This window comes from Bufo gargarizans, chromosome 2 (assembly GCF_014858855.1).
Source record: "Bufo gargarizans isolate SCDJY-AF-19 chromosome 2, ASM1485885v1, whole genome shotgun sequence".
NCBI lineage: Eukaryota > Metazoa > Chordata > Amphibia > Anura > Bufonidae > Bufo > Bufo gargarizans.
Window position 1 is genome coordinate 102,270,127 of NC_058081.1, and position 13,157 is coordinate 102,283,283.

The window sequence follows — 13,157 nt, forward strand, 5'->3', positions numbered from 1 at the left end:
CTCCACTTCCGGTGATGGTAATTTTTGGTGCTCCTCCCCCTCTTGGTGTTTCTCGTTTTTGGTTGGCGTATAGTTCGTGACGTCGCGTGACTGCATGACGTCACCGCGGTGTAAGGTTCAGTGCAGCGGTGGTCATCAGCTGTTTGTGAAGCTGTAACTCCCGGCATGCAATGCCAGAAGGTGGCATGCCGGGAAGTGTAGTTTTGCAGCCCGCTGCCCTCCCCCAGTAGTGTGCTGTGTCCCTGAGCACACAGGTCAGTGCCCAGTCAGCGGGGGGCACACTGGCAGCTGTGGGAGGAGCCAACTGAGAAGCGCTCAAATTTTTCCTTGTTTTTACCATTCAAGGCAAGATGGCGTCGATACAAGCCGCTAAGCGGGCGCTCAGGGCTCAGTTGAAGGAAAGGCTAGCAGTCCTAAGCGACATAGAGAAGCTTCAGCAGTCCCAGGCAGTGACTCGGAAGGTGTGTGCCGCGACCAGGTCACTCAGAGGCGAAACGTATCATATAAGGGGGAACACAAATTACATAGAGGCGCTACGCGGGTAGTGTGCTCTCTGTGTGCGTATAAATAAAGTTTATTAAGGAAAAAACACCGTGAGGGAGATTATCACAACTACCACAGATGTCAGTGGCAACCAATCAGGATGCAGCTTTCATGTGTCAAGCCCTTAGGATACTGTCAACTGTAACCTAATTGGTTATTGTGTGGCAACTTCTCCAGTTTTACATTACTCTAGCTTTAATGGTTCTCCCGGTTTTAGCACATTTGACCACGGCATGCGAGGGGTTCAATGGCTGCAATCGGCGTTACCGCTGACCGCAGACATTAGCCTCTGTTGTTGAAAACAGCATAAGCCCAACGGTTATGGTGCTCACAAGCGGGCACCATTTTTAAAGACCAGAATCCTGTATGGCGGAGGTCTGGAAGAGGGTAAAAATTTCCTATGGCTTTGTTACCATGGTACCAGACTACAAACAAACCCTGTGTAGTCTTATCCTGCTGTCATTGCCATCCATACCTTACTTCTTACTAAAATCTGGCTGGTAAACAAGACGCGGGGGACAAATGGAGGGCTATATGACTGTTGTACCAGTACCTATAGGCCTGTATAGGAGCTGTAAACACTAAACAATAGGCCATTTTTAAAAAAATTACTATTAATTTAATACTTTGGAACAATGAAAAAAATATATAAAAAATCTATGTTGAGGTAATCGTGCATATTTTATTTTGGCAGCATATGTATGATGTGCACAAGCTCTGTGAGGGGCCATATTGTTAACGGATTCTCCCACTAGAAGTAAACGGAGCCAGGAAACCTGGATTTTACTATTAAAGCCAATTTTACATCTACATTTGGTACCACACAGAGATTTCTAGTTGTTAAGACCCCTTTCAGACGATACTTGCATGTATCAGACTCCCGGGGGGGGCATAGCGTTATATTGATTTGTGATGCTATGTAACCCATAGAAATCTGGAATGTATTGGACATGATGTTGTCAGTGTTATCCAATACATTCCAGACCTGTAAGGGTTACATAGCATTATATTGATTTATGATGCTATGCAACCTCCTCAGTGCAGGAAGGTCAGGATGGGGGCTGCCGCATACTCATGCTGCGAGTCCGATGCGTGGAACTCGCTCGGCTCAAAGGGGCCTAAAGGAGCTCTCTGGCAATCATTTAAAACGGCCGCTAACCACCTGTCACTTCCATATACTGCATATTAGTGAGTTTTCCTGTTAGGCTGCTCAGCCATGATGGCATATCATAGACAGGATTACCATCTATTGTGGTGTGGTGTGCACGTGTCATGTCGCGTCCACAATCATGCTAATACGTTGCCAATGCAGAGGCGGGGCTAGCCGTACTAAACTGTCTCTAGTATGCCCTGATATTGGCTAGTACACCCTAATGACCTCCTAATACGGAGTCATCGCCCCGTCCGGAACCCTGCCCTATTATCAAGGCCCTAGATCACCCTATCTCTACTTACGTGGAATAGGAGTAGAAACTAAAAAATACTGTGTGTTCCCGTGGCGAGTGGTGTCCTGTCCAGTGGGGGATCACCAGGTAAAGAAGCTGTGTCCCAACGTGTTTCATCAATTATTCATATAGCCCCAAGAATCGTCAGGGGACACAGGGCTGAGAAGTCACAATGTATGGAAGGTGTGCATATGGCAGTTCTCCTGTGTCTGCAGGGACACCCAGTGGTTCCAGTATCCCCTGCTTGTCTTGGCAGGTTCGGCAGTTTTTTGTTTGTTTGCTTTTGTAGGTGCATTTACCATTAGAAGCATCCTTGACGAGATGAGCACAGATCTCCCAGATGTGTAAGGTCTATAGGCTGTCCAGAATGGGTTAAAAAGTAGACTACAACATTCTGTGCAGACTGAAGATTTCAAAGGGTCTTTGTGCTTTACACACCTGAAACAAAGAATGTTAGTAGTTTATTCCTGTAGAGATGTCGAAACACCTGAAAACATGCCAAGAGCTACAGCATACCACGTTTTTTTAAAAGAAGCTAGAAAAACAAAAATTAAACAGCAGTAGCAAAACAGCGCCTGTCCTGCTTTTAATGTTTCCCATAGACCTTCAGCTAACATCTGGAGTTGGTGTTATTCCCGCAAAAAAATGCTGCAAAAAGCACAGGGGCAACTAAAAACGCAAAAGGGCAGAGAAACTCCAGGAGAAACCTTCACGTGAAAGCGACCAGGAATTTAATATTGATGGCCTGTTCTCAGGATAGGTCATTAATATCAGATCAACAGTGGTCTGGATCCAGGTGCCACCACCGATCAGCTGTTTGAAGAGGTTGCAGTGCTCCAGTGAGCACTGCAATCTCCTCACAGTTTGCCAAGCACAGCGCCATCCATTGGATAGTGGCTGTGCTTGGTATTGCAGCTCAGACTATTCACTTGCACCTAGGTCCCGTAACCGATGTATGGTGACATCATTGGCCTAGGAAGAGACTTAAATGCTTACGGAGTGCCACTGCCTCTTCAAACAACTGATCGGCGCAGGGGCTCAAACCCCCGCTGATCTAAAGATGATGGCTGAGGATAGGCCCTCAATATCAAATTCCTGGATAACCCACCTAGAAACGCTCAAGAGCTTTCCGCCCAGAAGCTTGCAGTCTGTAGGTCAGGATCCACTCTGGCCCTTATTATTTATGTTACGTTTATGACAAAAGTATGATGTGAAGATTGAAATACAGCATTGGGTTTTCTGCTTTTGATTTGGAAGCTGTAGCATTTCTCATGATGAAATATTCTTGCAGTTGCTCTCTCACCACCGTTACCAGACAGCTCAGCGCATTGCTGTTTTTCTGAGTATGTCCGATGAGGTTCAGACTGGAGACATCATACGTGATATATTCCACCAAGGCAAATTGTGTTTCATTCCACGTTACCAGCCTCGCAGTACACGTATGGATATGATGAGGCTCAGTTCACTGGAGGAAATCAGCCTATTACCGGTAACTGCATGGAATATACGCCAGCCTGAAGAGGACGACGACAGAGAGGAGGCATTGGCCACCGGTGAGAAAGCCTCGGCTCGTTCACGTTTGTTTCTTAGCAATCTATTCTCTCATCAGTTCATAACAGAAACAATAATTAAACCCTAATGTGAAAAGAAAAGGTGTTTCTTACATCTATTGGGATTTGTACCTTCTTTGACGTAAAAAGGCAGATGGGAGAATGGATTGCTTTAAAGGGAACCTGTCACCTGGATTTTGGGCATAGAGCTGAGGACATGGGCTGCTAGATCGCCGCTAGCACATCCGCAATCCCCAATCCCCATAGCTCTGTGTGCTTTTATTGTGTAAAAAAAACGATTTGATACATATGCAAATTAACCTGAGATGAGTCCTGTCCCTGACTCATCTCACTTACAGGACTCATCTCAGGTTAATTTGCATATGTATCAAATCGTTTTTTTTACGCAATAAAAGCACACAGAGCTATGGGGACTGGGTATTGTGGATGTGCTAGCAGCCATCTAGCAACCAATGTCCTCAGCTCTATACACAGAATACAGGTGACAGGTTCCCTTTAAATTTCAATGTAGGAATATGCCTGCCCCTCTTGTGAGGGTGATGGCAATGTTCTGGCAGTGCTAATTCAGATGACAGAGGTTAGCTTTAAAGTTATGCATCCCTAAGGTATCCCATCAGCCTGCACACTTCTTTAAAGGTGTTTTAATATTGTTGACCTATCCTCAGGATAGGTCATCAGTATCAGATCGGCAGGGGTGCCGGGCGTCGGACCAGCTTTTTGTATCTAAACCTTCTCACCACTGCAATGTTACGGCAAGCAGGTAAACTATGAAGGGAAGACTGCGCTCGCACAGAGCACCGCCTTTTCTTCAACCAGCAGATTGGCAGGGGTGGGTGGTGTCGGACCCCCGCCGATCTGATATTAATGACTTATCCCGAGGATACGTCCTCAATATTAAAATCCCAGAAAACCCCTTTAAAGAAGAAGCCTGTCTGCAGTGCAGGGTCTCCTCTAGCCTGAATGCAACATGAGATATGGTTGGGCATGGAGGCATACAGGTTCTGTATGGTGTCCTGCGGCACATTTGCCCACAGATGTTACAGCTCAGCCTGTAGATCCTGCACAGTCATAGGTTGCTGGTCCCATAAATGCTCGATTGGTGATAAATCTAATGACCGGGCAGCCAAGGAAGCTTTGCAATCTGGTAGCAGGATTCCTGAAAAACCCTTGCTGTGTGGGGGCGAGCATTATCCTGCTGAAAAATGCCAGTGAGAAGCCCTGCCATGAGAGGCAACACATGTGGTGCAGGAGCGGTTAGACACTCCCGTGTCACTACTAGGGGTGACCGGCTGTCATATGCATTGGCTCCCCAGACCATCACACCAGCAGTTGGGGCAGTGTGTCACTCCAGAGCAAAGGCAGGATTGAGGCGTTCATCACCAGGCCTCCATACTCAAACCCAGCTGTTGTCAGATATAAAACAGAACCCGGATTCGTCACTAAAGATGATATGGTCCCAGTCCATTGCAGTCTAGGTTTCTCATTCACAATGCATTGCAAACGAATGTGACGGTGATTGACTGTCAATGGCAGGGCATGTAATAGGCACAGTGACACCAAATTTCCTTCTGCTAAGTATTTGGTAATGGTCTTGCCAGAGACAAGAGTGTGTAATGAAGGCGTCTGGATGGTGGAAAGCGAAACTGTAGAAGCTGCACATGCTTGTCAGTGGATCAAACAATCCTTTCTACTGGTGGTCATTCTGGGCCATTCAGAGCCTGTTTACCATGTGTGCATGTCCCCACGTAACCCTTGCTTCCAACATCTGCTAACAGGTAGGTCACAATAGACTAGATAGCTGGCAGTTTATCATTATCTCACCAAGAAGTACACTAACCAAAAGTAGCCTCTGAGAGCTTTTCATAGAGCAGCATGGTAAGTGATTTTATGCCCTCTTGTGTCAAGACCCAGTATCTGATTGGACCACACCTGTAATAATTTACATGTCTGGCTGAAATATAACTGCATGCCAAGTTTTGTAGCAATCTGACATTTCTATCTGGGTGTATTTTTTTTGTCAATGAGTGTATTAGATTTCTCCAATTTATCTTAAATGTTCAATAACTTTTCAAACAACCTTGCATAAATCAGTAGTACAAGCAACCACAAGAAACTTTGTAATATGTCTTAGCATGAGAACTAAACATTCCTCTCTAATAACAGCTGTTTACCTCTCCCCCCCCCCCCCATCTAATTGCTTTTCACTTTTGAAAAATGTCTTAAAGGGGTTTTCTGGTAATAATTATATTTTATGTAATGCCTGCACCTTGAAAAAGAAGATTTATACTTACCTACTCCATGCAACTCCGATCCTCCACAGTCTCCATCTTCTGGTCCCCATGTTGTTTACATCCAGCTGGCCATGGGCATGGTCACACGCACCACTTCAGCTAATGACTGACTTCAGCTGGCTGAAGGACCTGAAGATGGAGACAGTGGAGGACTGAAGCGGTGTGCAACTGGTAACAGGCTGGGGGCCTTACATAAAATATAATTCTAACCGGAAAACCCATTTAAACCCATCCAGAATGGAACAGCTCTGCAGGAGGATCATGTTACACTTTTTAATACAAGTCCATGGGGAGGGGGGAGGAGTGAGCAGGAGCTGAATGAGACGCAGACAAACAGACTGCTGCAGCTACATGGGCTGAGATATACATTTCCTAAGTTCTTTATTCACAACCATACAGGTCATTAATTCTCCATGATCTTGGAGCTGCTTCTGAGTGCAATCTAGACATTCAGCATGCACAATGGAAAACTGCTTAAAAATGCCAGATACAGGTCATATAATGGCCAGAAATAGTGATATTCCTCATGTACACACACTCTACTATTGATTTAAAGATTAGGTACACTTTAAAGGGGTTGTCTGGCATAGTTTAAAAAAGAAAGGCAGCAGTGTATTAAAATCAAATAAAAACCTCACTCACCATTTGAAAAGCCTGCTGTTCCAGCTCCGCGGCATTGACATGCACTAGAACAGAGGATGTTTCAAAAGGTGAATAAGGTTTTGTTTTCTCAATGAACACACTGCTGCCTGCCATTCTATTGTTTTTTCCAATTATGCTCCATTATTTCTAAGGCCTCTGCAGTGCTCTATGGTTGTTCTGTCTACAGACATCTATTGCCCTTTGGCTAGTACAGCTGTATTGTTACACTGGGTAGTCAGGCTGATGCAACTGAATACCTTTTTTATTGTTTGTTTTTTTTGTTCTTTTTTTTAGAGGTGTCCATGGTAAGCAAAATATATATATCAAAAAGCTACAGTGTAGCCTCAGGTTTAAGATGACCATAAATATTACATTAACAATGTCCAACCTCTGATTTATTTGGGACCAGCAGTCCATCTAATGTGTAAGGAGGTGCACCGCAACTCTCCCTTGACAGCAGATGTCAGGGGAAATAAAGATTAGGCATGTTTGCTCTCAGGAGAAATGTGTGTCTGGCTGCAGCATTATCCCCTCTCTCCATTGAAGGGGTTGTCTGGGTTCAGAGCTGAACCTGGACATATCCCCTTCTTCCCCCACTCAGCCCCTCTGACATGTGCATCGGAGCATCTCCCTTCCCCTGTGCTGAATCACGCATGGCAATGGCTTTTACTGGAGATCCGGTGATGTACAACGCTAGGGCAGCGTTAAAGTCTGCCCATCAGAGCCGGTGACGTCACCAGGAACACTGCTAGGCAGAAGCCTCCGCCTAGCAGTGTCAAAATGTAAGCAAAAAAGCCCTTGCCTTGCGCGATCCAGCACAGGGCAAGGGGGAGCATCAGAGCATGAAATGCTTTGATGCTGATGTCAGAGGGGCTGAATGGGGGAAGAAGGGGATATGTCCGAGTTCAGCCCAACCCCTTTAAGAGCACATGCCTGCGAGGTTGAGGTGAGCATGCATGTGTATGAGGGTTAGACAGGAATAGTTATCTAAGTTGTATTGTAACCTTTAAGATGTGCAGCAACTACTTATATACAACCAAATTATTACAGGAGGATTGGATCTTGTGCTTGTACCAGGACTTGGATTTGACAAGGATGGCCACCGCTTGGGGAGGGGTAAAGGATATTATGACACTTTCTTAGAGCGCTGCAGACATCATCTTTCTGACAAACCATATACCATCGCTTTGGCTTTTCAAGAGCAGATTTGCGACTCCATCCCTGTAACGGAAAATGACTTTGAGATAGATGAAATCATCTGTGCTGGAAAACTGGAGATGCTTCAAAAATGAATTAAAACGTCCTGAGCCGCACATTGGTAATTTTCGAGTCTGGACAGTATCTTACTATTTAATCCTTCCTTCCTCTTCATGTAAACGCTCTTAATTTTTTAATTTTTTTGCTATCAAAATAAATCTCTGGTTCATACTGTCAGAAATCTTATTTTCATCTCATCTTTTCTAATTATGATTGCAAGAAAAAGTTCGTTTTTTTCATGAATGACTCATAAATGTGACGTACTCAGACCCCAGCGTGGCTTGGCTAGCCCTGGAGCTGCTTAATATAGATTATTTAAAAAAAAGGCTGGGTCGATTCAAAAAAGGCACCCAGTGTTTTGCTCAGGTTTTGCCACCAGTTTATGCTGCCGTCGGACAGTTTCCCTTTTAGGGGTTGTCCCACAAAAAATATAGTACATTTTCAAGCCAGCACCTGGATCTGAATACTTTTGTAATTGCATGTAATTAAAATGTAGTACAGCCACTTATTCAATAAAATGTATTTGTATAACGCCACCTGCTGTTTGTTGTTTTCCTTATCTCTCTGTCCACCTCTCTGAGGTTGCACATGCTCAGTTCCAAACTGCCATTGTCTGCGCACTGCAGCGGTTGCAGCCGTACTTATACGAGCGCCACTTCACTGTGGAGACGGACCACAACCCCCTGAGCTGGTTAACCACTGTGTCAGGGACAAATGAAAGGCTGCTACATTGGAGCCTCGTGCTCCAGCACTATCACTTGACCATTCGCCACAAGAAGGGCCGTGACCACGGGAACGCCGACTGGCTATCCCAGCAAGGAGAGGGTGCGGATGGGCGCAAGGGGGAACACAGGAATCTGGTGCCCTCTAAAAGGGGGAGTAGTGAGGAATATGGATTATTATTTTATGTCAGCCATGTTCCCACACCAGCCATCGGCTGTCAGATAGCAGAGGTAGTGAACTCCACAGGGGGCCCAGCCAAATGGCAGAGATGTTCTCACCTCCATTCAGCCAGCCAGGAACCCAGGCGGATCCATTGGTCCCAGAACCACCTCCCTGCGACATTCTGGTCTGGAGCCATGAGCCCTAATCGGTTTTGTGGCTCATGTGCTGCCAGCCCAGCAGAAGGGAAGTGGACCCCTCCCAGAGGCCAGGAGGGCCAGCTACAGGTTAAAAGGCTTGTGCCAGCAAGCGGGCGTGTCTTTCTCTGAAGGGAGGTCACATCGTGCCATATGTTTAGAGGGACCTGCAACCACCCGACATCACTGCCTTCCATGTGACTACAGCTAAGAACTCAGAAAAAATAGATGGTAGGACAGCACCACTTACTTGAAAAAACTCAAAAGATTTTGCGGCGGTGCTCGTGGCGTCAGGTCCCGGCCTCAGAGACCCTCAAGGTTACCATGTAAAAATGAAGAAGGTCACGGCACTCCAAAAGCTTCCTTATTCAGTGTTCTTTATTGCACCAAAAATACAACAGCTGCTGTATTTTTGGTGCAATAAAGAACACTGAATAAGGAAGCTTTTGGAGTGCCGTGACCTTCTTCATTTTTACAGCTAAGAACTCATCACAACCCAAAGGACTCATATACCTGGTAAACTAACTTTTGTTCTGCTTAACCCTGTTTGTACCACGCCATCTGTATTTACCACTCAGACAACTATATATATTTTCTGTGTATATTGTTTTATGTCTAGTGAGCACTTAAGGCAATTAAATACAGTACAGACCAAAAGTTTGGACACACCTCATTCAAAGAGTTTTCTTTATTTTCATGACTATGAAAATTGTAGATTCACACTAAAGGCATCAAAACTATGAATTAACACATGTGGAATTATATACATAACAAAAAAGTGTGAAACAACTGAAAATATGTCATATTCTAGGTTCTTCAAAGTAGCCACCTTTTGCTTTGATTACTGCTTTGCACACTCTTGGCATTCTCTTGATGAGCTTCAAGAGGTAGTCACCTGAAATGGTTTTCACTTCACAGGTGTGCCCTGTCAGGTTTAATAAGTGGGATGTCTTGCCTTATAAATGGGGTTGGGACCATCAGTTGCGTTGTGGAGAAGTCAGGTGGATACGCAGCTGATAGTCCTACTGAATAGACTGTTAGAATTTGTATTATGGCAAGAAAAAAGCAGCTAAGTAAAGAAAAAACGAGTGGCCATCATTACTTTAAGGAATGAAGGTCAGTCAGTCCGAAAAATGGGGAAAACTTTGAAAGTGTCCCCAAGTGCAGTCACAAAAACCATCAAGCGCTACAAAGAAACTGGCTCACATGCGGACCGCAAGGAAGACCAAGAGTCACCTCTGGAAGACCAAGAGTCACCTCTGCTGCGGAGGATAAGTTCATCCGAGTCACCAGCCTCAGAAATCGCAGGTTAACAGCAGCTCAGATTAGAGACCAGGTCAATGCCACACAGAGTTCTAGCAGCAGACACATCTCTAGAACAACTGTTAAGAGGAGACTGTGTGAATCAGGCCTTCATAGTAGAATATCTGCTAGGAAACCACTGCTAAGGACAGGCAACAAGTAGAAGAGACTTGTTTGGGCTAAAGAACACAAGGAATGGACATTAGACCATTGGAAATCTGTGCTTTGGTCTAATGAGTCCAAATTTGAGATCTTTGGTTCCAACCACCGTGTCTTTGTGCGACGCAGAAAAGGTGAACGGATGGACTCTACATGCCTGGTTCCCACCGTGAAGCATGGAGGAGGAGGTGTGATGGTGTGGGGGTGCTTTGCTGGTGACACTGTTGGGGATTTATTCAAAATTGAAGGCAAACTGAACCAGCATGGCTACCACAGCATCTTGCAGCGGCATGCTATTCCATCCGGTTTGCGTTTAGTTGGACCATCATTTATTTTTCAACAGGACAATGACTCCAAACACCTCCAGGCTGTGTAAGGACTATTTGACCATGAAGGAGAGTGATGGGGTGCTGCGCCAGATGACCTGGCCTCCACAGTCACCGGACCTGAGCCCAATCGAGATGGTTTGGGGTGAGCTGGACCGCAGAGTGAAGGCAAAAGGGCCAACAAGTGCTAAGCATCTCTGGGAACTCCTTCAAGACTGTTGGAAGACCATTTCAGGTGACTACCTCTTGAAGCTCAAGAGAATGCCAAGAGTGTGCAAAGCAGTAATCAAAGCAAAAAGTGGCTACTTTGAAGAACCTAGAATATGACATATTTTCAGTTGTTTCACACTTTTTTGTTATGTATATAATTCCACATGTGTTAATTCATAGTTTTGATGCCTTCAGTGTGAATCTACAATTTTCATAGTCATGAAAATAAAGAAAACTCTTTGAATGAGAAGGTGTGTCCAAACTTTTGATCTGTACTGTATATAATTTAATCTTGTGCTGTTCTGGTATCTCGATCATGAATCCCCACGTCCGTGGTTCGGCATAGTTATACGCTACTGCGGGTTGGTCTCTTACCTTATATAATCCCGTTAGCGGACTAGGCTTACATCAAACAAGAAACTGGTTGCAGTATACCCAGACTGACAACGCGCTGTTTCAGCTTGTTGCCTCTCTGTGCCTGTGTGGACAGGAGGAGTCTGTCAACACTGTACCAAGCTGACCATACCTGCTTCTCAGGGATGGTGTACGCCACGTCTTGGTAACCAGTGACTATACCGTATCTCGCTGGCTCTATGTAGTTGACGTCGTACGTCAAATACATAGAGCCAGCGATATATGGTATGGTCACTGGTTACCAAGACGTGATGTTACGCCCTCTTGGGAGTTTGTAAGATCCGCTTGGTACAGTTTACACGGACACCTCCTGTCCACGCAGGCACAGAGAGGCAACAAGCTGAGAGAGCCTTTTTCACTGCCCCAGTGAAACAGCACTTTCTCAGCCCGGGTATACTGCAACCAGTTTCTTGTTTGATATAAGCCCGGTCCGCTAACGGTGAGAAACCAACCCGCAGTAGCGTATTACTAGGCCGAAACACGGACGTGGGGGTTCGTGATCGAGATATAAGACAGCACAAGATTAAATTATATATTTAATCGCCTTAAGGGCTCACTAGAATTAACACTATACACACAAAGAATATATACAGTGGTTTGAGGTTACAAATACAGATGGTGTGGTACAAACAGGGTTAATTAGCACAAAAGTCAGTTTACCGGAATAGGAGTCCTTTGGGTTGTGATGAGTTCTTAGCTGTGGTCACATGGGAAGCAGTGATATCAGCTGGTTGCAGGTCCCTCTAAACATATGGCACGATGTGACCTCCCTTCAGAGAAAAACACACCCGCTTGCTGGTACAAGCCTTTTAACCTGTAGCCGGCCCCTCCCCTCCTGGCCTCTGGGAGAGGGCCACTCCCCCTCTGCTGAGCTGGCAGCACATGAGCCACAAAACCGATTAGGGCTCATGGCTCCAGACCAGAATGTTGCAGGGAGGTGGTTTTGGGACCAATGGAGCCGCCTGGGTTCCGGCTACCAGTAGAGTCCAAGCATGGTGCCGTTATTTGGTTTCTGTGGGGAGATATGTATATCTCCGCTCCCTGGCATCCCACCACCAAACTATGACCACGGGCCTGTTCATCATGGCCACAGGGACCCAAATATGTATCTGGTTTATGCCTGTGATGTATCGCCGGTTCCATTATGTCTGATAGTGTTCATTGAACTGGGGAATGGCCTAGACCCCCTGCAGAGAGGTTTTTATTCTGTTCAATTAGCTGGGTTCCTGGCTGGCTGAATGGAGGGGAGAAATTGTAAACAACGGTGGCCTGCTAGAGGTTCTCTGCCAGTTGGCTGGGCTTTGAAGCAGGGCCCCCCAGTGGAGTTCACTACCTCTGCTATCTGACAGCTGATGGCTGGTGTGGGAACATGGCTGACATAAAATATTAATCCATATTCCTAACAGTTGTGGTAGTTACGGGATATGCACCCTAAGAAAGGACACACACCCGTGAGCTGCCAGCCTGAGGGGAATGTAGCAGAGCAATTGGAGCGATGGCTAGGGAAATCTCTGGATCCATGTGAGGTACAGGGCTAGTTCTAGCTTTGTTAGAAAGAGGTTGTCATGTACTATATGATGTCAGATTTTCATTTTTTTTTACATCAATCATGGGATGACTGTTTTAAGGCTCTGTACAGAAAAGAGATGTAATATTGTTGTCTGTACACCACATGAGGTTGTTTACCTGTACATAGGTGAGTTTCTGCAGCAGACAGTGATCCCCTGCTGATTTAGGGTTGCATTCTTTTTACTGAAACTGGTAATTGTCTCAGAATTGAAAGCTTCTGCTCTCAGCTCCCATTCATTGACTAGAAACATATGCTCTGTGCAACCTATTACAGTATAGTACAAGATTATACTAGGGGGAATTGATCGAGCCCTGCAATCCAGAATTCTGCTTTCAGAATATCTCAAAA

At 45.5% G+C, this 13,157-nt stretch overlaps 1 protein-coding gene across 1 annotated transcript; it reads left to right on the plus strand.

Annotated features, from left to right (window-relative positions):
• Positions 1-125: 125 nt before the first annotated feature.
• MTHFS (methenyltetrahydrofolate synthetase) lies at positions 126-8,279 on the plus strand. Its single transcript, XM_044279333.1, has 3 exons — positions 126-461; positions 3,280-3,541; positions 7,543-8,279. The coding sequence occupies exons 1-3, from the start codon at positions 351-353 to the stop codon at positions 7,782-7,784; spliced, it is 615 nt and encodes a 204-aa protein (XP_044135268.1). The 5' UTR covers positions 126-350; the 3' UTR covers positions 7,785-8,279.
• The last annotated feature ends 4,878 nt before the right edge of the window (positions 8,280-13,157 follow it).

Bases quoted from the DNA above. Each gene is read 5' to 3' on its own strand.
- MTHFS (XM_044279333.1), top strand. From the start codon at position 351: ATGGCGTCGATACAAGCCGCTAAGCGGGCGCTCAGGGCTCAGTTGAAG. The intron at 462-3,279 runs GTGTGTGCCGCG...ATATTCTTGCAG, and splicing joins CCCAGGCAGTGACTCGGAAG to TTGCTCTCTCACCACCGTTA. The intron at 3,542-7,542 runs GTGAGAAAGCCT...AAATTATTACAG, and splicing joins AGAGGAGGCATTGGCCACCG to GAGGATTGGATCTTGTGCTT.